The 22286-nt window shown below is 37.5% G+C and overlaps 2 protein-coding genes across 2 annotated transcripts; one reads left to right on the top strand and one right to left on the bottom strand.

Moving 5' to 3' along the window:
• Positions 1–104: 104 nt before the first annotated feature.
• Positions 105–5715, bottom strand: LOC121949314 (uncharacterized). Its single transcript, XM_088090763.1, has 8 exons — positions 4483–5715; positions 4205–4319; positions 4042–4113; positions 3860–3928; positions 3644–3694; positions 1849–1911; positions 1682–1757; positions 105–1541 (listed from the first exon to the last, which is right to left on the bottom strand). Exons 2-8 carry the CDS (start codon positions 4227–4229, stop codon positions 1508–1510), a joined length of 390 nt encoding a protein of 129 aa, XP_087946889.1. The 5' UTR covers positions 4230–4319; positions 4483–5715; the 3' UTR covers positions 105–1507.
• A 42-nt stretch (positions 5716–5757) lies between these two features.
• LOC121959063 (protein bicaudal D homolog 2-like) lies at positions 5758–21948 on the top strand. The gene is made up of 8 exons (XM_042508246.2): positions 5758–6243; positions 12391–12603; positions 13799–13951; positions 14336–14800; positions 15578–16570; positions 17744–17895; positions 18380–18611; positions 20589–21948. The coding sequence occupies exons 1-8, from the start codon at positions 6004–6006 to the stop codon at positions 20589–20591; spliced, it is 2451 nt and encodes an 816-aa protein (XP_042364180.2). The 5' UTR covers positions 5758–6003; the 3' UTR covers positions 20592–21948.
• The last annotated feature ends 338 nt before the right edge of the window (positions 21949–22286 follow it).

The following is a 22286-nucleotide window of genomic DNA, read 5'->3' as shown; positions in this document are numbered from 1 at the left end:
CCTTACTTTCATGTAATAAAGCCCTCTGCATTTGACTTTGAGTGTTTAAAATAGTTTTTCCCCCAGAGGATTATTTGTGTAATGTGTAGTTCAAACAGCATACACACAGATCTGTACTTTTAATTCAATTCATGTCTAAGTTAATGATTCAAAAACATGATTAATGACAACATACATTAGTATAAAACAGTTCTTAAAGCACACACATCTGTTTAATAAATTAATTACTTTCTTTCCATACACGATACATCCCTGAGAAAAGTTCACCCAAAAATCAAAAATGCATATTATTCCTCTTATTTGTCATTCTATTTGTAAATCTAGATTGTTTTTTTGCCAGTTGCCGAGTGTGGGAAATATCGGCCATAGAGATGTCTGCCTTCTCTCCAATATAATGGAACTAGATGATACTTGGCTTCTGGTGCTCAAAGTGCCAAAAAAACATATATTTGAAAAACTCAACAGCAATGTCTCTTTCCAAAAATCATGACCTGGTTACTCAAGATAATCCACTTTGCTGTGAGCAGTTTCATGTAGGAACCTTTGTTTCTACTGAACTACACATGCCTCTGTATCACTCTGCAGACGAAAAATTTACTTGTTGTAAGTCAGCCAAGGAGGATGCAATCAAAGGTAAAATCTCGTGCTGTCACGAGCACAAGGGGACATGTATAACTGCAGCCAAATTCCTTTTAAAGCCTACACGACACGCCCCCCACAAACTGTGCACACCACTGTTACAAGACAAACTCACTGACGCCACGGTTAGTTGAACTCTGCCACAAGGCCACTTGTAGTGACTAAATATCAGGCCAAATGTAGCTATAATCAACTCTTTCTATTTTTTAAATACATTTTACTAAAAACGTGATTTACCTTCTAAGTAACGAGATTCATAGCTGGCTAAACTTTAACTTAGTATTTTCTTCAGGGCTTCCACATCTGCACCAAGAGTTGAAGGGGATTGATCGTGGACTGATGGTAGGTGACGATAGGTGGGTCATGTTGCTGCTCCAGCCGCACTCAGACACGAGCCTCTCATCCTTCTGCGCAGTGATACGTTAGGCAGGTGTAGTTCGGTAAAAAGAAAATAGTTCCTACATGAAACTGCTCACAAAGGCCTCTGGAAAATGACTTCTGGAAAGAGACATTGCTTTTGAGTTTTTTTTATAATGTTTTTTTAAGCACTTTGAGCTCCACAAGCCCTGTGTCATCTTGTCCCATTATGTTGTAGTAAAAGGCAGACACCTCTGTCTTCGACAATCTGTTTTTTTGAGGGGAGGTTTGAACAGTTCCTCTTACCTAAAAAGGCCAGCTGAAGATCTTATCATAAAATTGTCTGACAGATGACTATACGTGCTTGTTTCTGTGATGTGCATGACATCCTGGTAGAATTTAGCATCTCTGAGTCTGAAGTTCATTTCATTACACACAACTCTGCTCTTTGACCTTAGAAACCACAGATATCATTGCCTGTAAATTCACCCTCTGTGGTTGGAAACTCCTTCTACCACCGAGGGTGTCGTCTCTTTCTCAGTTTCCTGTCCAAAAGATCATACATATACCATCACTTTAACTTTCAAAGACATTTAAAGTCACAGAATTTAGACTGTGGGGAAGCTACAAAGTCTATTTATCATAAAAATTGTGAAAATTTAAATCAGCTTGTAAGCACACCTACCATAAAGAGCTGTATTTCCGTTTTACTCCTCTAAGAGCAAACACTGTGATTCCACATCCATAAGACAGCGTGTAGACTGGAATAAAGCACAGCATGTTACCACAGAGAAGGGATTTTCACAAGGCGTGTTTGCATATCTCACATACTGTAAAGTTACGTAGCTGTACCGTGATATGAGCTGAGGTTCAGGATGGCCACGAAAAGTGCAAAACAAAACCCCCAATAAACATCTAAAGAGAGAGAGAGAGTCAGAGGATAATGTTAGATTTTATAAAGGACAGGTCTGAATGAGTGTACCGAGCCATAAATAGAATTCACAGTCATTGTTTTATCATATTGTATGTATAGATGGCAGGTGCCAACAATATTATTACTCGCTCCAGGAATTATTGATAATATCTGTTTTTAAAATTACTATGACACTATTAACCAACTATATAGAGGCTAAAAGCTATTAGATATTAATGAGCCAATCTTTAAAAACATTTGTAAGTGATAAATACATGTTTCATTGTTACTTTTAACCTGCTGTAAATGAACAAATTAAATTGCTGGTACGAATCACAACCAAATCATTTATTAAAGGGGAACTACGTCCATTTTAAAAATGTATACGTGTTATTCCTGTAGTACAAGACAGTCCAAAAATCTAAGTATCAAGTATAAAGTCTGGAGCAGCTCTATAGACAATGAATTGGGAAAGATGTTATAAATGACACTGAGAACACCCAGGGAGATATTCTGAGTTTAGAACAAATCATGATTTTTGTTTGAAATAACTTCCTCACACAGGCTGTATTAAATGAAACAGTACCCTTGGCAAGTTTTAAAACTCTTTAAAAAGTTCCACCTAAAAAATAAAAAAATAGATTTTTTTTTCACTGTGCGGCAGTGATGGACAAGGTACTCAGATCCTTAACTTAAAAAGAAGTACTAATATTACACGGTGAAAATACAGAAGTAAAAGTCCTGCATTGAAAATGTTACTCAAGTAAAAGTAAGGAAAATATATTTAAATTATCAGAAGTACAAGTACCCAATGCAGAAAAATCTTTAAAAAAAATAAACAAAGCATGACAAAACTTTGAAATTATTAGAAAAAAAGAAAAAGACACATCCTCTTAAAATGCTCAAGTAAAGTACAAGTAATTCAAATTTGTACTTAAGTATTGTGAGCAAATGTAGTTTACTCACTATATTTGTCTTGTTGTATTTTTTCACCAATGTATTTATCATTATTATTATTATTACGTTAATTTTTTATTTATTTATTTTATTCCATCTTTTATTATTATTATTATTATTATTGTTGTTGTTGTTGTTGTTGTTGTTTTGCTATTATTACTATTATTATTGGGTTTTGTTTGTTTTTTTGTTTTTTTGCCAGCAATACCGGAAACTATCTTCATGTAATGAAACCTGTACTTTGGACTACTGTGCATCTTGTTGCAAAGGTGTCATATAATCCTGTGGGGGATGGGCCACTAGGTGGCATGACAATAAATTAAAAGCATTCATTCATTCATTCATTCATTGTAGTTACATTCCACCACTGATGTGTGGCAAATATCCAAATGAGAGGTGAACTAGTTTGTAATTACAGTATGTAGCATACTGAATGTACACGTAATAAAAATTATTGGCCAATTAGCTGTAATATTATCCCAAGTGTACGGACATTCTTGTGAGTCACAGTGAAACGTTTTATAACATTTCAACTCTGACACACTGTTCCCCTCAGAAACCACCGGTGAAATTGCAAAAGAAAAGGCTAACACATGCTACAGCAACTGGTGAGCACAAACAAGACAAGATTAAAAACTATTATGAGAATTATCACTAACCCAACTCAGTTTCATATAACACAACTGCAGCTCATATTTATAAATATTGAATATCTAGGCCATGGGAATAACACTGGAATTGTTCATGTAGGTGGTGTTCACCTTTAAGTGTACGTACCTCTTTTCTCAAAGGGGGGTCCTTTACATCTCCTAGTATGGGGTGGCAAATCTGATAGGAAACATAAATACAGTACATTGGTATTATCATTGTTATATATCTAAACATAAAGGGGATTCGGGGAATCATTTAAAGTAACATTTAGCATCTCAAAGGAGAACCTAATTTTTTTAGGCAATAAAAAATGACTATTTTTAATAACTATTTTTAACTTACCAGATATTATGCCCACAATCTCAAACACTATGGTGAAGAACACACCAAGAACTAATGGAACCATAAGTGCTGAAATGCAACACAAACATTATCAAACATGGGCCATTTTACAAAATATACCAAACAAAAATAAGTATTTTTTTTGATAAATAAGATCATTGGAATATAATATGTCTACTTACAACAGAAGGGCCTGTATAGTGCTGTTCCACATCCCAGACCAAAGGAGATTGAATAAAAATGGAAATATTTGTCTGAAATATTCAGAAGAATAGAAATCAAAAATAATAGATATCTTCTAAATGAAGGTGGATTTCTCTGGTTGTGTGCCCCTAATGTACTTACAGTGTTGGTAAAAATCCTCTTTCATATTCCTGAAAGACACTATCAGGATCTCTTGGTAAAGACAGATCTACACAAATGCTGTTGCTTGGTGGATAAACACAAAGTAGGCTGTAGGCTGGCAGAAGGAGAAAGGGTGGAGAGTGAAAGACAGAAAGACAGAGAAGCAGAGAGAATAAATAGTACTATAATATAGTGTAATTATATACAAATAGTGAGAGAGCAGATAAACATTACCTCAGACGAAGGACTTTGAGATCTAGAAACACAGGTATACTCACCATCTAACCTTGGCAGCAGGTGAATTCTCCAGGCATGTGTGACGACAGGATAATCAAACATCAACAAGACAACTTCCTTACCCTGTCAAACCACTCTGCCAAGTGTCATGTACAGACAGACGGAAAGTCCCAGATAAGAATGTGTTGCTTTCACATTGACATGAATATGTTTTAATAATTCAGCAATCTACCTTGACACTTTTAAAAGGGCAGGATGAGTCAGTTTAATCATGAATTTATTGGAAGACTTTGACATCTAGGCCTATAGAGGCCTATCTTTTTTTTCCCCTTGATGCTAGGCTTTACGTCAGTAATGTCTGTACAGTGTTAACAGTTATTACTGATAAAAAAAAAAGAAAAACATTATAACATTTGAAGGGCCCTGCCTACTTTTCTGCATTTTATATAATTTTAAATAGAATATTTCGAGGTTTAGGGCTGTTAGTCAAACAAAAACAGTCATCTAGTGCTCTGGGAGCTTGTTAATTGTATTTTCTTGACATTTCATAGACTTCACAATATTCACTCAATAAAACTAATAATAAATGGAAAAATAACCCTTTGAAAACTTGGCAAATTGGCTTGATTTCTTTCAAAAACAAAGGAAGAGGGCAGTAAGCAGTGAAATAAGAAATCACCCTAAAATCATCAAGAAATTTGTAAAAATGCAAGAAAATTACCTGAAATTTACAGTACAAACTTAAAAAAAAACAAGGAAATAACCTTGAAAAGGCGCTTTAAAATATAACTATTTGTAAAATAATTATAAATATGTAATCATGATAATAAGAAACACATTTTTCCTAGCTTTTTTCTTTTGCTCTTTAAAACATTTCTCTAAATCTACTCATTTCATGCATTTTTTTAAACAATTCTTGCCAAGTTGCTCATTGCTCTTTTCCCCATGTTTTGAAAGCAATATCACCATTTACCTCAAGGTTTGAAGCTTTAAATACTTCCGAAAAGTGTCTGAAAGCTGCACATGCTTTATGTTCCAAAAGGTTAATAATAAAATAAAAATAAAATGAATGTATCTTACAGGGGTAGTTTGATTTTAATGTCTCTAGATGGCAGTGCTGAATCGAAATCTTCAACAAGTTATGGCTCGCATCCAAGTCCACGCAATACATTCTGGTACTTGAAGTCAATATGGCAGCTGCAGTACGTTGCCCTTAAGATGCTGGCAGCACACTTTAAACTACATTTCCCTTACCACTCATACCGATTTGAATGTCGTGCAAGGGGTAGCTTTTTCCAATCGATGATCTCAACTGAAGTTTCCTCTGTCAGCTTCCCGGAGGAGCTGAGGAAACTCCTTGATAATGACAAAAGTATCGTCTTGGTTGAGCATCGTTAAAGTCTGCGGCGGGAAAAGGTAAAGGGAACTTAACGCCATTTAAGTCCCTAACAATGCGGTTCAAACAAAGCCGGCAGTGATTCGCGGTCTTGGTGGTTTTCTGCGCTGCTCCCTGTTAGCCAGGGCTGGGTCCCGATACGGTTGCAAGTCGGCGCCTCACCAAGATGTCTATGGACGAGCAGGAATATCCCGAAGCGGTACTGGTGACAGAGGCCGGGCCTCAGTGGCTTCGAGTGGAGGTCGAGCGTCTCACCCGGGAGCTCCGTGAGACGACCCATGAGAAAATCCAGGCGGCGGAGTACGGGCTGGCGGTGCTGGAGGAGAAACAGCAGCTCAAGCAGCGATTCGACGAGTTGGAGACGGAATACGAGACGGTCCGGCATGAGCTGGATCAGCTGAAGGAGGTAACCTGAGGTCATAGCCACGCAGACAGACACTTAATACATTGACGGTAGTTTTAACGTTAAGCTAAATGTATCGGTATGTGAACACACGGCATTTAACTCGGTATTTTCTCCGTTAGCAGCAAGTTAACGGTTAGGTTCTGCTGCAGTAACGGTCGACTGTTTACCAACGGCTTTTAACATGCAAACCGGAACCACACAGTCTGTAATCAGAACCAGCATACGTTATATAAACTGCCTGTCATGGGCTTGGTTCATTTAAAGCTCAGCCATAACTTCAGATCATCCTTCCAAAAAACACGAACAAGTGCTTACGAGCTTGAAATGGACAAGCTCGTGAATCAGGGATACACAGCTTGCTTTCTTGGAGCACTTTTGCAAAAATAATTGGAGACGAGGGGCCAGTTGTAGCGGCCCCATACATTTCTTTCTAGAATTTGAGGACATTTGTAGTACTTTAGGATGTTTCTAGGATTTTCAGAGGCTTCTTAGATTTTAGGACATTTCTAGTATTTAGGACATTTGCAGGACTTAATTATGTCTCTAGGATTTTAGGACATTTCTAGGATTTTAGGAGGTTTCTAGGATTTTAGGATGTTTCTAGGATTTAGGACATTTGCAGGACTTAAATATGTTTCTAGAATTTTAGGACATTTCTAGGATTTAGGACATTTGCAGGACATAATTATGTCTCCAGGATTTTAGGACATTTCTAGGATTTTAGGATGTTTCTAGGATTTAGGACATTTGCAGGACTTAATTATGTCTCTAGGATTTTAGGACATTTCTAGGATTTTAGGATGTTTCTAGGATTTAGGACATTTGCGGGACTTAAATATATTTCTAGGATTTTAGGACATTTCTAGGATTTAGGACATTTGCAGGACTTAATTATGTCTCCAGGATTTTAGGACATTTCTAGGATTTAGGACATTCTCAGGACTTAAATATGTTTCTAGGATTTTAGGATGTTTCTAGGATTTTTGGAGGTTTCTAATATTTTAGGACAATTCTAGGATTTTAGGATGTTTCTAGGATTTAGGACATTTGCAGGACTTAAATATGTCTCTAGGATTTTAGGAAATTTATAGGACTTAGGATGTTTCTAGGATTTTGGGATGTTTCTCAGGTTTTATTTTTCATTTCATTTTCATTTCTCAGAATTTGGGACATTTCTAGGATGTTAGGACATGTCTGGGATTCAAGGACGTTTCTAGAATTGTAGTTGTAGACATTTCCAGGATTTTAGGATGTTTCTTGGATTTTAGCAGGTTTCTAGAAATTTAGGACATATCTTGGATTTGAGGACATTATTCTGATTTTAGGACATTTCTAGGAATTGAGGACATTCCTTTAATTTTATGACATTTTTAGGATGCTTGTCAGATTTTAGGACATTTCTCAGATTTTAAGGCATTTCTAGGATTTTAGGCAAGATTTGGCCCACAGGCCTTAAGTGGAGTGTCACTATCCTAAATTGTTATAGAAGTCTGCCATAAGGTTATGACAGATTTTAATCAGGCAACCAAATGCTATTCACAGTTGTCAAAGCAAATTAAAAGTTGTGCGGTTTAATGTTTTCCTCCCATTGAAGGATAAAAACATTACTTTTTGGTCATTTGAGCACAACACCACTTGTTCTTGGTATGTGAGGTTGAGGCTTTCAACTTAGATGTCTGCAGGTGCAGCAGCATGTCAAACTTAGATCACTTTGTGGCCAACCTGCTGCTAGATTATTGGGTTTAAAAGCTACAGGAAGGGTCAGGCTGTAGTGATAAAAAATGTTTTTCAGTCTTTTATTGCAGTTCAGTTAAAAGTAAATCTTGACAACGACATTTTCCCTCAGACATTATCCCTCCCATTTTTATAACTTCTCTATCTCCCTTTCCTTTGTTTATTTATCCTCCTCTTTGGAGAGATGTTTTGAACTGTCATCTACAGCAGTGCTAGCCTCTGGTTCCTCTGAATGTCTCCATATAAGCTATAGCCTACAGCTGGTATGAAGAACCCCTTTAATAGGAGTGTTACAGTACATTGATCTCAATCAGTATATCAGTTCAACAATATTTTATCTAATATCATCGATGCCTTTTTGAATTCCCATTTCACCTCTGTGTAACCATTTCTGTCTAAATACAACTCCTTTCTAGACATTCAAACAGTGCCACCGGCCTTTGCCTGGCAGATAATGACAAGCAGCCAAGAAAAAGACATTGAGTACTTTTACTGATATTATCTCATATTGATCACAGGCTCCTGAGCTGAACCGAATCAAAATATTGCGTCAGACTTTTATGATGTCAGCAATTATCATGTTGATGTTCAAAGAATAAATATAATATTGTATTGTGATAAAACTTTATGATGTACACCACTAACCAGATACCACCTTATCAGAGATTGGTCAGTGTGGTTGGGCCAGTGAAGCAGTCAGGAAAGAGACCTTGTTTCACGTGACAAGATTTTTTGATCTGTCATTATCACTCAATTCAGCTGCCCGAAACCCATTATTAGCATTAAATACTGATGTCAACAAATTTCTTTTCACATCCATTATTACTTCTAGACAGGTTTTCTTATATGAACATGATAGTCTGTCACGTCACCCTCCGATTTCTATGATGATTTTCATTTTGAGTTTACCATTTGTTGCCATATCTGACAGCTATTGGAGCTAATAATTTCAAAATTAGAGGAAGATCCTGAGCAAACCTGAGGTGAGATGGGAAAAGCACCAACCAGAGCTGCTGAATGTGAGACACATTCAGACATCTGTTAGTCAAGCAAAACTTCCATTTAGTATGAATATCTTCTAAATGTTGATGTTCTGATACTGGAATTTCTGACCTCAATACAATACCTTGAAAAATTTCAATATTATACCATTTTTGACTCTATGTGTTGATGGAATTGTATTATCATTATTATTATTATTATTATTATTATTATCATTATTATTATTTTAAAATTAAAGATAAATATTACAAGGGTATAACATGACAACAACGCCTGTCTTTTCTTTGTTAGCAAAAGTGAACGGCAGAATGAATTTATTGTGGTAAACATTAGCATGTAGATAGATTGAGAATGTGCAGCTGGTACCAGTGTTTGCACACTGCAGAACATGAGTTTTAAAATGGTGTCAAATATTCAGAATCAATATCTATTAATAAATCAATATTTTTATGACAGCACTACTTAAAAATAAACCTTAATGACAGACAAGAAGAAGCGAAATTAGCTACTAAGATCCTAACATGTGGGGAATTTTGAATTTATTTTAAGAGAGAACTTGGGGTTTTACCATCTGCTCAGTATAGCCAGAGTCTTGCAGCCAGCCAGCCTTCTGAGGAACTGCATCCTAAGGCACTTCCACATTGGCCTTAACATTCAGCAGTTGTGGTCTTCAAAGCTCACTGGTAGCCAGAAAGCTACAAATGCAAAATGTTGTGTACAGATAGCTGCTCTGAATAATAAACAAGATAGGCGGAGATAGAAGCCAGTGTCTTACTTAGCTCTAAAAAGAAGGTTGCATCACTACATGTCACAGTTATTTTTATGAGCAGTTAATCAGCCCTATATTTTCATGATTAATCTTTTGGTCTATGAAAGGTCTCAAAATAGTGAAAGATGCCCGTTATAATTTCCTCACAGTGCCAAGGTCATGTTTTCAGGTTGCTTGTTTTATTCAGCCAACAGTCCTTAAATATTAAATAAAATCAGGCCACTGTTATGTAGAACAAAGAAAAGCGTCACTTCCTCACAGAAACTGCAACCACCTTTAATAAATAGATTAATTGACTAATTGTTAGAGCTCTATTTTTTATTTATACATTGCAGCCCCAGTCCTGATGAGGAAGTCACTGACGTGTGTCTCACTTGGCAAGTGAATGACCTCTTAGTTGTGTGTTGGTGAATTTCTTTTCCCCACATTGCATTATTCATGACATAGATCACAACGCAGTCACCAAGTGACTCATTGTTGTAGTCATTTTCTTGGTATCTCATGATTCGGACTGCTGCTGCTTCCTTTTCAGTAGAGCATGTCACTGATGTAGGAGAGGGAATCATCCATCTGCACCCACTGTGCTGTAGGTCAATGGTTCCCAACTGGTTCAACTGGACTTAGTCATTAGTTCAAGGTCCGCACATAAGAGAAATGACCACATGTTAAATTTTATTTTGCAAAATGTAAATAACACATGGCATAAACACGATGAAATAAAACATATTGCAAGAATAAAGAGTTGGTTAGTGTAAACTAGGGGAGTTTCTAGCATTTGAAGACAAATAAAAAACAAACAAACAAAAAACCTGAATGTGTTCTCTTCAAAAAAAGAAAACTTGCAAAAAAAAATTTTGTGTGAAAAATTGAAACAACTTTTGGCGATTTTCTTTTTCTTTTAAATCTTAAAAAAATTATCGTTGCAGGACGAACACTTCCAGCATTTTCCATGAGTCACTAGGGAGGCTCAAGGAAAGATATTTGTAGCTTTGGGGAGGGTCAAAAAGACAAAGAAAAAAAAACAGACAGCCTGTCATTCACAAACTTGAAATGGTCCTAACTCACTTGCGGTCCACTCAGAATGGACCCACGACCTACTTTTTGACTGCGACCCACCAGTTGGGAACCATTGGTTACAGATCATTTCATATTAAAGCTGACTCCTGCATACATATCAGTTTGTTTTACTGGAAATCTTTGTAGAAGAAAAGTTGGGGTAGGTTCTGGTGGGAAAGAGAGCTACAGCTCTGTGGTGGTTTCAAGACTTTCTTGGACAGCAGTTATAACGTCACCAGTTTGGCTCAGTGTCAGGGTTTGCTGGCTGCGTGTCTGCAAGCCTTTAAGTCAGATGGCTGTGGGAATGTGACGTCACCCCGTTCATCCTATTTAAACTATTTTTCCGACTCTGTCAATACTGTTAACTTAAGCCTATATACTTTGCTTGAGTTCCAGCCATTAGTTCATTTTGGAGTGATCGCCGTCATTAGACACTGCCTTGTCTGCCTGTCTGTTTCAGAAAGGCCATGATCAGCCCAGAGAGGAAGTACATTTAAATGTGTCATGAGTTCCTCCGGCATCTTGTGGAGTTTTTTTGTGGTTATTGTGATCCAGAGTGACTGAAAATGCCCCAAAGCAGCAGCTTTTCAGATCAACTGCAAAACAGTATCTGACCTTTTCTTGCTTTATTTTGCATTGTCATGTGAAATAATGGAATAATGTCATCGGTGGGATAAAATGGCATTTGTTTTGAGAACTCATTGATGATCACAATTTGTGATTAAATTTAGTAAGAATAAGAATCTATATTTACATTTTATTTTGATACATGAATATGACCAACCTGTGGACATTCCTGTTAAGTGCCCATCAAAGTTTTTTTTTGCCCCGAATTAACATGTTAGAAAGTGCTCACTCCTTGGCTGTGTACCATTCCAAATAAGCTCCATAAATCAAATGGTAAATTTGGGGCGTAAGGTAAGCATATGTGTGCAAAGATTTGGATTTTGTTTAGGTTTGACTTTATTTGACTTGGGCTCGTAACATTAAGTGGAGGTGAAATAATATATACAGAAAAGTGCAGTGGCAAAACAGGCATAAATGTCTATGGCAAATAAGAATGCCAGCGGCACCAGTGTTTATCAGAATGTATTAAATTTTGATATTTTCAACCTTTAACTGGCAGTTGAATTTGATTTTCTCAACTGATTTCCAAGACAGACAAAACTGAATGAGAGGTTTTTGTTCCCTATATGTGGACTGGACAACAGCAGATTCCAGCTGGCTGCAGCCTGTCATGTGAGCGTGACAAATTAAAATTCATGCAGTTCAGATGTTATCAGTGCTTGCTCTGTTAGTGTGTAATATGAACATCATGACATGAAAGCTTATTGTAGCAGCGGGATGGTACAGTACTTGTGAGTGAATGGTCTTCTGTAAGGTAATCGGCGAACAGACAGACGATAATAAATTCAGTAAATGACAGGCCCTGGGTATGAACACTGTTATGGAAACAGAACCCCTGTCTATCATCAGAGCTTATTCTGGCCATGCTTGTGGTTCTTTGTGCGCGTCTTAAAACAGACCAGCTATTAATCCTTGATCAAGTACTTTGCCCTGATGAAATCATTTGTCTCTGTCCCCAGGCCTTTGGACAAGCTTACTCAGCCCACAGGAAGGTAGCAGCTGATGGGGAAAGCAGGGAAGAGTCACTGATCCTGGAGTCTGCCAGTAAGGAGGCTCTGTACCAGCAGAAGGTCCTGGATCTGCAGAATGAGCTCCGACAGACCAAAGCCTCCCTCGCCAGTTTGCAAGCTGAAAACGATCGTCTGTCGTCCATTGCCCTGGAGATGAGAGAGGTATAATAATTAGAGTCCAGTATAAGTATAGTATAGTCCAGTATAGTGTGGCATGGTATGGTATGGTGTAGTATAGTATAGCATAGTACAGTACATTACAGTACAGTGTAGTACAGCAAAAGACAGTACGTATACTATACTATACTATAGTAAAGTTTATTTGCACACAATGGAAAACTGCATAAAATCCAGATGAATAAAAAAAAAGTTACAGGAGAGGTCAAGAGCCCAGAAGCTTAAACAAGTCCACTTGAAAACAACAAACAATAAGAAAAAATGCTATACCACTACTATAATCATAAATTAAATGTAATAATAATTTCATTTTCATTTCAATTTCATTTCAGGATGATTAAACATCATGTTGTGGTTATTTGAATGCCATTTCAATTATAAAGAATACAAACAAAATCTCATATTCTTTGTTAGATTAGAGATAGAAGTCAGTATGTATGAAAACTGGATGTTACAGAATAGATCTTTTTTGGTTAACTTGAAACTGTTCTTGGATATTGTTGACTTGCAGATACACAATTTACATCTGTGGTGTATGTGGTACCATACTTGCCTTTTTGTGTTGTAAAACTGTGGACTAAATCAAATGTAATTTTTTTCTTAGTGCTAAAATTAGACTTAGTTTATCTCACAAATCAAAGGTATTAACTTTGAACCAAAGTACTTTTGTGTTTGAAAAGGTATGCATCTGTCCAATAATATATTCAGTTAAAGTCAACATAGTTTGAAAGAGAGGGTTAGTAAAGTTTCCTGAAGTTTAGGTTGACATAGACCACCACTTGTTGTCAGGGTGAGTTTTATGAGAGAGTTTAAGTTTGTGCGTGTGGCGGGGGATGGTCAAGTTAGCAGGATTGCCGTGAAGCCAGCAGGACAGATGATGTAATGGTCCACTGTGAGTGACACAAAGGATGCCCTCCACCACGTCTCCCTGTAGCATGGGCTGGTAAATGGACCATGTCCTCCTTCCTTCATTACAGTCGACTGCCAAGTCTTGCCCCTGTGGTATGTGAAACATGCTGACATGCCAATCCCCATTTCACTCAACCAGAGAGTTGTGAGGATGAGGTTTGCACTGCCTGGATGTTTTTTCACTCAAAGATAGTGAGTGTTCATTTTTAATTAGAGTTGATTCTCAAGCAGCCTCTCATAACATGCCACCTCTTTTCACTCCTGTGTGCAGAATTCAGAGCTGGCAGAGCTGCAGCGAAGTCAGCTGCGTGATGACATGAGAGAGTGCAAGGTACGGGAGGCTCGTCTGCTGCAGGACTACAGCGAGCTGGAGGAGGAGAACATCTCTCTTCAGAAACAAGTGTCTGTGCTGAGACAAAACCAGGTGAGACAAAGAACATGATACTCACTTTTTTAAACACCTTCAACTGGGTGAAAATCATGCCAAAATAGTAATAATTTTCCAGTTAAAACACAATTTATATATATGTAAAAATATATATATATAAATAAGTTGACTTTAAAGACTGTTGCCTTACTTACACTTTTGACATTTGCTATAATTTGAAATTGGAGTAAAAAATAGCTCTCCTACCTTTTTAAAAAAAAAAAAAAAAATCTACAAACTTTTACATTAAAAGATTTTATTTTATTGGACTTTATTTTTTACAGCCATCTGGTACAATGTTAGGCACTTTGGCTAAAGTGGTAACAAATTAATTAAGTAAAATTATTAATTTTTTGTCTGTATTTTTGACCATCTGCTAAGGTGGAATTTGAAGGTCTAAAGCATGAGATCCGCCGTCTGGAGGAGGACTCCCAGTGCCTCCACGGCCAGCAGGAGGAAGCCGTGCGTCTGAGAGAAATCGCTGAGCGACAGCTGACAGAGGCCTTAGAAACAATTAAAACTGAAAGGGAACAGAAGGCCTCTCTTCGCAAGGAGCTCTCCCACTATATGACTATCGGCGGCTCTGTGTACAACAGCTCTTTCAATATCTCCATCGACAACCTAAAACTCCATGATGATCCCTCCGCCATCACCGAGCCCGACAATGATGATCTAATCAGAGGATTTGAAAATGGCCTGGCCAAGGCAGGTGAAGGTGATGAAGACAACAGAGTTGGTGTGAACAAGAGAGGAGAGGCTTTCAAGCCGGCTCCGAGCTTGGTGGACGACCTGCTGAGTGAGCTCAACATCTCAGAGATCCAGAAACTTAAACAGCAGCTTATGCAGGTATGAAAAGTCCATGAGATGCTCGTTGTGCATCCAGCTCCATTACTTGCTGAATTACTGCAGTGTGTTGCCTGATCCCATATTTTCAACACATTGTCTCAAAAGTAAATTTAACTTTCGACTGTAACATATCTTTAGATCACACAGCATGTACATGCACCGAAAGAAAGTTGATTGTGCTTAGGCACATCTTTGATTGTCTGTCTGAGGATTCATGGGTACCGTAGATGCCACTTTCGAATTGCCCAGCGCTGTATTTGTGACCGACAGCAGACTTCCCTTGACTGTCATGACTGCAAACACAGAGCATTTAATTCACCACTATTTATTTGTTAAAAATAAGTTATTACTTCCTGTTTCAATGATTTTTTGATCTAGGCTTCTAAAGTTATTTAATTTTGCCAAAACAGCAAAAATGTAGGAGTTGTTCGTTTAAAAAAGGGCTGCAAAAGATAAAATTTCTGCAGTAGAGACAGAGCTTTTACTGTCCACATCAAGTGTTACCCACAGTGTAAATAAATGGTTATCGATCGTCTATGGCCATACAGTTTGCATATGCATTTTTACATTAATTAAATATTTATATTTTTATTCAGTCAGTTTTGGTAAAATTAAAGAGAGAAATGCTTCTAGCGGAAAAGGAGAAAAAGGCAATGTGTGTTCTTCCAGTTTATCAAAGTTTGCTGATTTTTTTTTTTTGCTTGTTTGTTTTTCTGAGTAGGTGCTGTAAAGTTAGCAAACTGACTAAAATGCCTTTGTTTTTGCATTTATTTTTAGGTGGAGCGTGAAAAAGTGGCCCTGATCAACTCTCTCCAGGAGAGCCAGAAGCACCTAGAGCAAGCCTACGGGACTGTGTCAGAGCAAAAGGAGACCGTCAACAGGCTGACTGAGAACCTCACAGCAATGAGGAAACTTCAGGCCAGTAAGGAGCGCCATTCCGCCCTCGACAGTGAAAAAGACAGGGACAGCCATGATGACGGAGACTACTACGAGCTGGACATCAATGGCCCTGAGATTCTGCAGTGTAAATACACAGTGGCTGTGTCTGAAGCTGGGGAGTTAAGGCAGGAGCTTAAGACCCTGAGAGCACAGTACGAGGAGTGTCGAACCCAGTATGAAGATGAGCGAGCGCGCCTGGATAGTGACGTCCATGAGCTGAGATCGAAGTTGGCGTCCCTGGAGAAGGTCAGCCAGACAGATAAAGCAGAGGTGGCCCGTCTGGAGAAGGAGCTCCGTCTGGTCAGCGAGGCTGCAGGAGAATCACTTGGCAGCCTCAATGTGGCCCAGGATGAGCTTATAGCTTTCAGTGAAGAGCTGGCCAATCTCTACAACCACGTGTGTATGTGCAACAATGAGACTCCAAACCGCGTCATGCTCGACTACTACAAGGAAGGCAAGGCCAAAGTAAGGAAGGGGCAAGAAGGGAAGGAGCAACAGTCATCTGTACTTCTTTCTAATGGGCTGATCACTGAGACTGATCCCGGGAAGTCCAGCAGCACTGCAGTTAGCCTGGCCTCAGAGCACCGGCCAGAACCCATGAACGTCTATAACCTCGTAGCCATCATCAGGGACCAGATCTGCCATCTGCAGCAAGCAGTGGACCGCACCACAGAGCTGTCACGTCAGAGACTTGCCAATCTGGAGCTGAGCACAGTAGCAGATAAGGACCAGGAGGCCTGCATGGGAGAGATCCTTAAACTGAAGTCCCTGCTCAGCACCAAGAGGGAACAGATCGCCACTCTCAGAGCTGTGCTCAAAGCCAACAAGCAGGTCAGAAGACAGCTCTGCGTGTGTCTATATGTGTGTGTTTGTGTATGCATGCCTGCTGTGAATGTCTCTCAGAGGAAGGATGTTCATTGTTTCTCAAACTGACAAGAACAAAAGAAAGGGGTGATAGTCTTTAACTAAAAACAGGGTTCCCACGGCCATGGAAAACCTGGAAAAGTCGTGGAATTTCACAATCACATTTTCCAGGCCTGGAAAAGTAATCTAACGAGTAAACATCATGAAAGTTTTGGAAAAATCATGGAAATGTGTTGTGTGTAATAAATTAAATGACATTAATGTAACATAACAGGGAATCTATTTTCTGTAGTTGACAGCATAACGTAGCTTTAGTATTTGTCGACGTGAGAAAACGTTTTGTTAACGTTAGGTTTGTATTTAATTGTGTATCACAAAAGTTTCTCCCTGTGTTCTGTCTCTCCCTTCATGTATGCCCACTAGTCATGTCTTTTTTAATTCCTTTTGGCAGGGGCACACACCTTTAAATGGCTTTATTATGTATTTATTTTACTGCTGATTTTTAAGTAACTTGCCTTCTAACCCCCCAGACATGCAATTGTTTTCCTTATTTAAAAAATTTGTTTGGTGATTTTTTTTCCTTTACAATATTTTGGCAATTTTCATAGAAAGCCTATTTCTTTAACTTTTCTTTTCTTAATTTTTAAAGGTTTGGGTTTTTAGTTTTGTTTTTTTTAATTTTAGCAATTTTGGTGATTTTTAAAGAAAACTTCAAGAAAATGTTACTCTTCTTTATTTTTTAGAAATTTTTATTAGAAATTAGAAATTTGGAACTTTCTTTTCTTGAACTTTTTGGAAGGTGTGTTTTGTTTTAAAATCACCAAAATCACACCATTTGTTACATCAAGAAATTGTGAAAACAGAAATTACTTTTTTCTCTCCTTATTTTTAAATTTTCAACAGTCCCTGAATACATTCAGTTATGTTTTAACAGTGTTCGAATTTTATATGAATTTTATATATTTGAAAAATGCAGGGCAAGTGGGGCAAAAAAAAGGTCTGTAAATGTCATGGAAAAGTATTGAAATTGTGTCCATGACAATGTGTGGGAACTCTGTAAAATAATCCAAGTTCAGACTAGAAGGGCAAGAAGTGAATGAATAATGAATGAATAATTATATAAGATCTTATTCTCTCTAGACGGCTGAGGTCGCTCTGGCCAACCTGAAGAGTAAGTATGACAGCGAGAAGGCCATGGTGACAGAGACAATGATGAAGCTGCGCAATGAACTGAAGGCTCTGAAAGAGGACGCTGCTACGTTCTCCTCTCTCCGAGCCATGTTTGCTACAAGGTATGATCATGCATAATCACTGGTTTACATTTCATTGCTGACAAACATGAAATATGCATGTTGCATGTCATAACGCATCTGTTATACTGTATCTACCACAGAAAAATGACAGAAATGCACAAAGAACAATGATATTTTTCTGTTTTCAGCATAATTTCCTAATAATGACAAGAAAAATATCCAAACTATAATGCGTATTCTGTGCTTTAGTGAATATTCTGTTCTTCTTCTCTATTTCATATCCGTGTGTATGTTTGTGAGCAAGACACAAAGCATTGTGGGAAGTCTGATGTAATACTTGTGTGAGTGAGCTCTCAGAGGTCTGGTCCTCCCATCTGGAAAATGCTGTCTGGGGAATGGAAAAAACATGTGACAGCAGCAGGAGTTCAAGGCAGATTGCTCCACCTACTGGAAATAATGTTTATCTGGTTTCTTCCTTTTCCCTCTCTTGCTTGTTGCTCCAAATCTCCTCTCTTCCCCTCAGGTGTGATGAGTATGTCACCCAGCTGGACGACATGCAGAGGCAGCTGGCTGCTGCTGAGGATGAGAAGAAGACCCTGAATTCTCTGTTGCGGATGGCCATCCAGCAGAAACTGGCCCTGACCCAGCGCCTGGAGGACCTGGAGTTTGACCATGAGCAGGCGCGCCGCAACACTGCCACAGCGGCGGCAGGCAAGGGCAAAACAAAGGGCAAAGGAGCGTCCTCCACACATCATGTAAGTCAGAATGAAAGCATCAGCAGAGGCTCGTGTTTCTTCTGCAAGGCTTTTTATTGCCTTTTTAGACTCTACATTTTTTGCAAAATTTGCATTTCTCTCCGGCTTTGCATAAACTCATTTCTGCTTTTTGAGCCATTATACTCTGAACTCAGTTTATAGCATATTAAAATTACAGGTAATACTGCTTAATACTTGTGTACTATCAGCAGTATATGGTTGTTTTCAAAGTATTAGACTGGTTGAACAGAACTAGTCCTTTGTTCCGTGCTACTCTTCAACATTTTCTTTTCTTTTGACATTCTGCTTATTTGATTTCACTTAACAACACTCATAGTCATATTACGTTAAGTACTTTTACAAAGTGAGTCATTTTTCCAGTTTTGTTACAGTGTAGAAACAAAAAGACTAATATGAAACATGGGGTGTTCACTTTTAAAGATAATGAAAGAAAGAACAGAATAAACAAATTTAAACAAAAGAATCACATTTCAGGGAAATACACATTTTTCTCTTCCAAATTTCTTCAGATTTAGATTCCTGAAGCCTGGTTAAAGAGGTAATTATTAACATTTCGAAGATTTCATAAATTTTTTCAACAGTTCTCTACAGATGGGGCGTTTGTCTGAAGCCATTTCCTTACGTAACTGTTTTTTTTAGTCGCTAAACTCAGTTTTCCAAATAAGTATGTTGTTTTATATATTTAGATGTTAGAAGAAAAAGACCAAATGGGAGCTCATCCGACTGAAGTTTAATTGTGGACCCAAATATATTCACTAATTCTGTATAAATCTCACGCCATAAAGCATTCACTTTGTAACAGACCCAAAACATATGGTTGTGGTTAGCTTCTTGGGGGCCACATTTCCTCCAGCAGCTGGAGCTGCCTGAGTGTTGAGACTTCTGAGCAGGTGTAGTAAAAAAAACTACAAAGACTTCCAGCCAAAAGCCCTCCAGTCAGTTCACCTCCTTGAAGATTTTACAGAATAAAAAACGGTTATATGTTGATGTCTTAATGGTAGAATCAAGATACAGAATCTGTTCAGTTGGCAACAAAGAGCGTGCAAATCTCACGAGCATGGAGTATGAGTCTTATTTTGTGTGTGGTATTTATATCATTATTTGGCCTGATAACCACCTGAAACAGGAAACCTCCGTGCTAATTTAGATTTAACCTAAATTTGCTGCCAGGGTATGCCCCTTACAGATCTGGTGTTATAAGTCCAGGCAGGTGTAATTTGTCATGTAAAGTAACAATCTGTCATCCATATTTGGGTTCTGTGACATGATCTGAGACAATGATGCTACGCGTTATCAACAAAACATGATGCGAACAAATGCTTAGAAATTCCAGCCTGAAAACTATTAGAGTTGGCCACAAGAGGCTTTATTATACAAGATTTATACCATTTGATTTTATTGTTATTGTTTGTCAGCAAATATGTTATCTATGTCTTTTTATCTCTGGAAACATCCCTTTATTTGTAATCTAAGTTATAACACAACTTTTGTTTTCTTTCACTAGTCCGAAAGTGAGATGTCGATAAAAAAAAATACAAGACGAAACCACTGAATTTTTTCTGTAGGTTGAATACCAAAGACAAACCAAGAAACCAAAACTGTCTGCATTAATATTTTCAGTTTGGAGTTCAATAATCATATTCCTCTATAACACAAAAGGTAGAATTTTCTGTTTTCTGTATCAAGTAAATTCATCATTTGAAAGGTTTACGTCAGCATGCGGGAGTGACGTAAAAAGCCTGAAATATTTGAGTGACTAAAATATTCTCTGCAATATCAGTGACTCATTATTGAAGCCTGCATGCAAACCACCCCTCAGTCGTCTGCTTCCTGCTTCCATCTAACTTTCTTATTTGCTAACTGCATTGATAAATCTTGTCTCAGTAATTCACTTCAAATTTCAACAAACAATCAATATAATGTGATTTTCTTCTGTTTTTATCTTTCCATTTGCAGTAAATCTGTCATGCCAAGTGTCCTTAAGGAGCTCCGTAAGAGTGTTTGTGACAGTTGCCAGTCACCTGGTTCCTTCACTTTGTAATCCTGGTCCAAATCATGCCGTTGTTAACACAAGAACAAACATATCCAACAGTATTTGCCAAGGTCCTTGTTTTACAGTGCCAAAACAAGTGTGTAAAATTCTGTTAAATATTTAGACCTCAGAAAGAAAGACTCATTGCATCAGCAGTCCTCCCGTCTTCCAACAACACGCTATTATTATTGAACCAGAGGAAGAATCAAGATCTGTGTTTTGCTGATTATGCATTGCCTGGGTTCCCCTGACTGCACTTTTTTTTTTACTCAATTGCTCTAAGGTGATTCCTCTTTATTTCTAAAAATCACACTAATGGTTTCAAGTATTATACAATGTTTTTACCAGATGTGCATGTTTGTCTGCCAGATTCTTGATGATATTTTCAAGTGATTCAACATATTTATTTTTTCATTCACAAATTGAGAGATTATGTGTTAATTCTTTTAAAACCAGAACTTTAAGCTTACTGGTTAAAATCCAACAAAAAAGACAAATACACGTTACTTTTGCCTTAGTTATTTTCTGTTTGGCCTTAAATGAACTGCTGACTTTCTGACAGCCCATAGAAACACTTTCAAGTTTATCGATCTTGATAACCACTTCTTTTATTTAGCTTATTAAAAAAGGATTGCAGTATATTATATATTATTTTTACTATATGATCCTGTGAACATGGTGCTTCAGTTTCAGGGTCTTTCTACATTTTTGGTTCCTCCTGTGTGAACATGGTAGAGCTGTTACAAATTCAAGTATGTTTGTTATGACTAAGGAAGAGTATTAATGCAAAGCTTATTTAAAGATTTCTAAGTTAAGGTCAGATGTTAATAGTAATCGTAAACTTAATTCGTGAAGGAGAGCTTTTAATGTAATTGTTTTAATACAACTGTTTTGTAAACCTTTTGAGTCCTAAATTCTGCAAACAAATGCCTGCAGTGCCATTTTGTGTTTTGTTTAAACAAGTGCAATTTGCAAACATGGAGAGAAGAGAAAAACAACTAAATGTTTATGCTATGTAAAGATATTTTACACATTGTTGCTCACATACTTGGTCCTAATTGTTTTTCTATGTTTTTACTTTAACTGCAACTGTATTTATTTGAAACTGTTCAGACTACAGGATGTCTACATCCTTTTTGTTTCTTAAGGTAGTTGGAGTGGAGGTGACTGGCCAGAGTATCGATAAGACTGAACTTGAGGTAAAAACCTAGCAAAATTTCCTGACTGCGGGCTACTGTCTCTAACAGTTACTGCTGGTGAAGAAATAAATCTAACTTTCACAAAGGGGAGATTTTTGTTCTTTTCTCAGTGAACTACTATTCTGTCTTTTTTTTTTTTTAGCTTTATTTATCATTGTTGGGAAATAACAATCATGATCGTGATATACGGACTTAACCTATATAAGTGGCAAGTAGTGAGTACAATATTGATTGATCTGTGGGTTGAGTAACTTGTTGCCTAATTTGTTATCTGTGTATATATTACATTTTTTCCTGAAAGTAGAGAGCACTCAGCCTTTGAATATAAGATGCATTATTATACACACAAACATAAAAACATATAAATATAGTAATAGGCAATACAATAAATATAAGAAAATACAATAAACCAATAATGGTAAC

This window comes from Plectropomus leopardus, chromosome 2 (genome assembly GCF_026936395.1).
Source record: "Plectropomus leopardus strain MGB_pleo_1.0 chromosome 2, ASM2693639v1, whole genome shotgun sequence".
NCBI classification, from domain to species: Eukaryota; Metazoa; Chordata; class Actinopteri; order Perciformes; family Serranidae; genus Plectropomus; species Plectropomus leopardus.
Note: the sequence above shows the minus strand (reverse complement) of the source record. Positions and strands in the feature narration are given on the sequence as shown.

Coding starts and splice junctions, on each gene's coding strand:
- LOC121949314 (XM_088090763.1), bottom strand. CDS start 4,229: ATGAAAGAGGATTTTTACCAACACT. Junction 3,929..4,041: donor ACTATACAGGCCCTTCTGTT/GTAAGTAGACAT, acceptor GTTGCATTTCAG/CACTTATGGTTCCATTAGTT. Junction 1,758..1,848: donor GAACCTCAGCTCATATCACG/GTACAGCTACGT, acceptor GCTTTATTCCAG/TCTACACGCTGTCTTATGGA.
- LOC121959063 (XM_042508246.2), top strand. CDS start 6,004: ATGTCTATGGACGAGCAGGAATATCCCGAAGCGGTACTGGTGACAGAG. Junction 12,604..13,798: donor TTGCCCTGGAGATGAGAGAG/GTATAATAATTA, acceptor TCCTGTGTGCAG/AATTCAGAGCTGGCAGAGCT. Junction 17,896..18,379: donor CGAGCCATGTTTGCTACAAG/GTATGATCATGC, acceptor TCTTCCCCTCAG/GTGTGATGAGTATGTCACCC.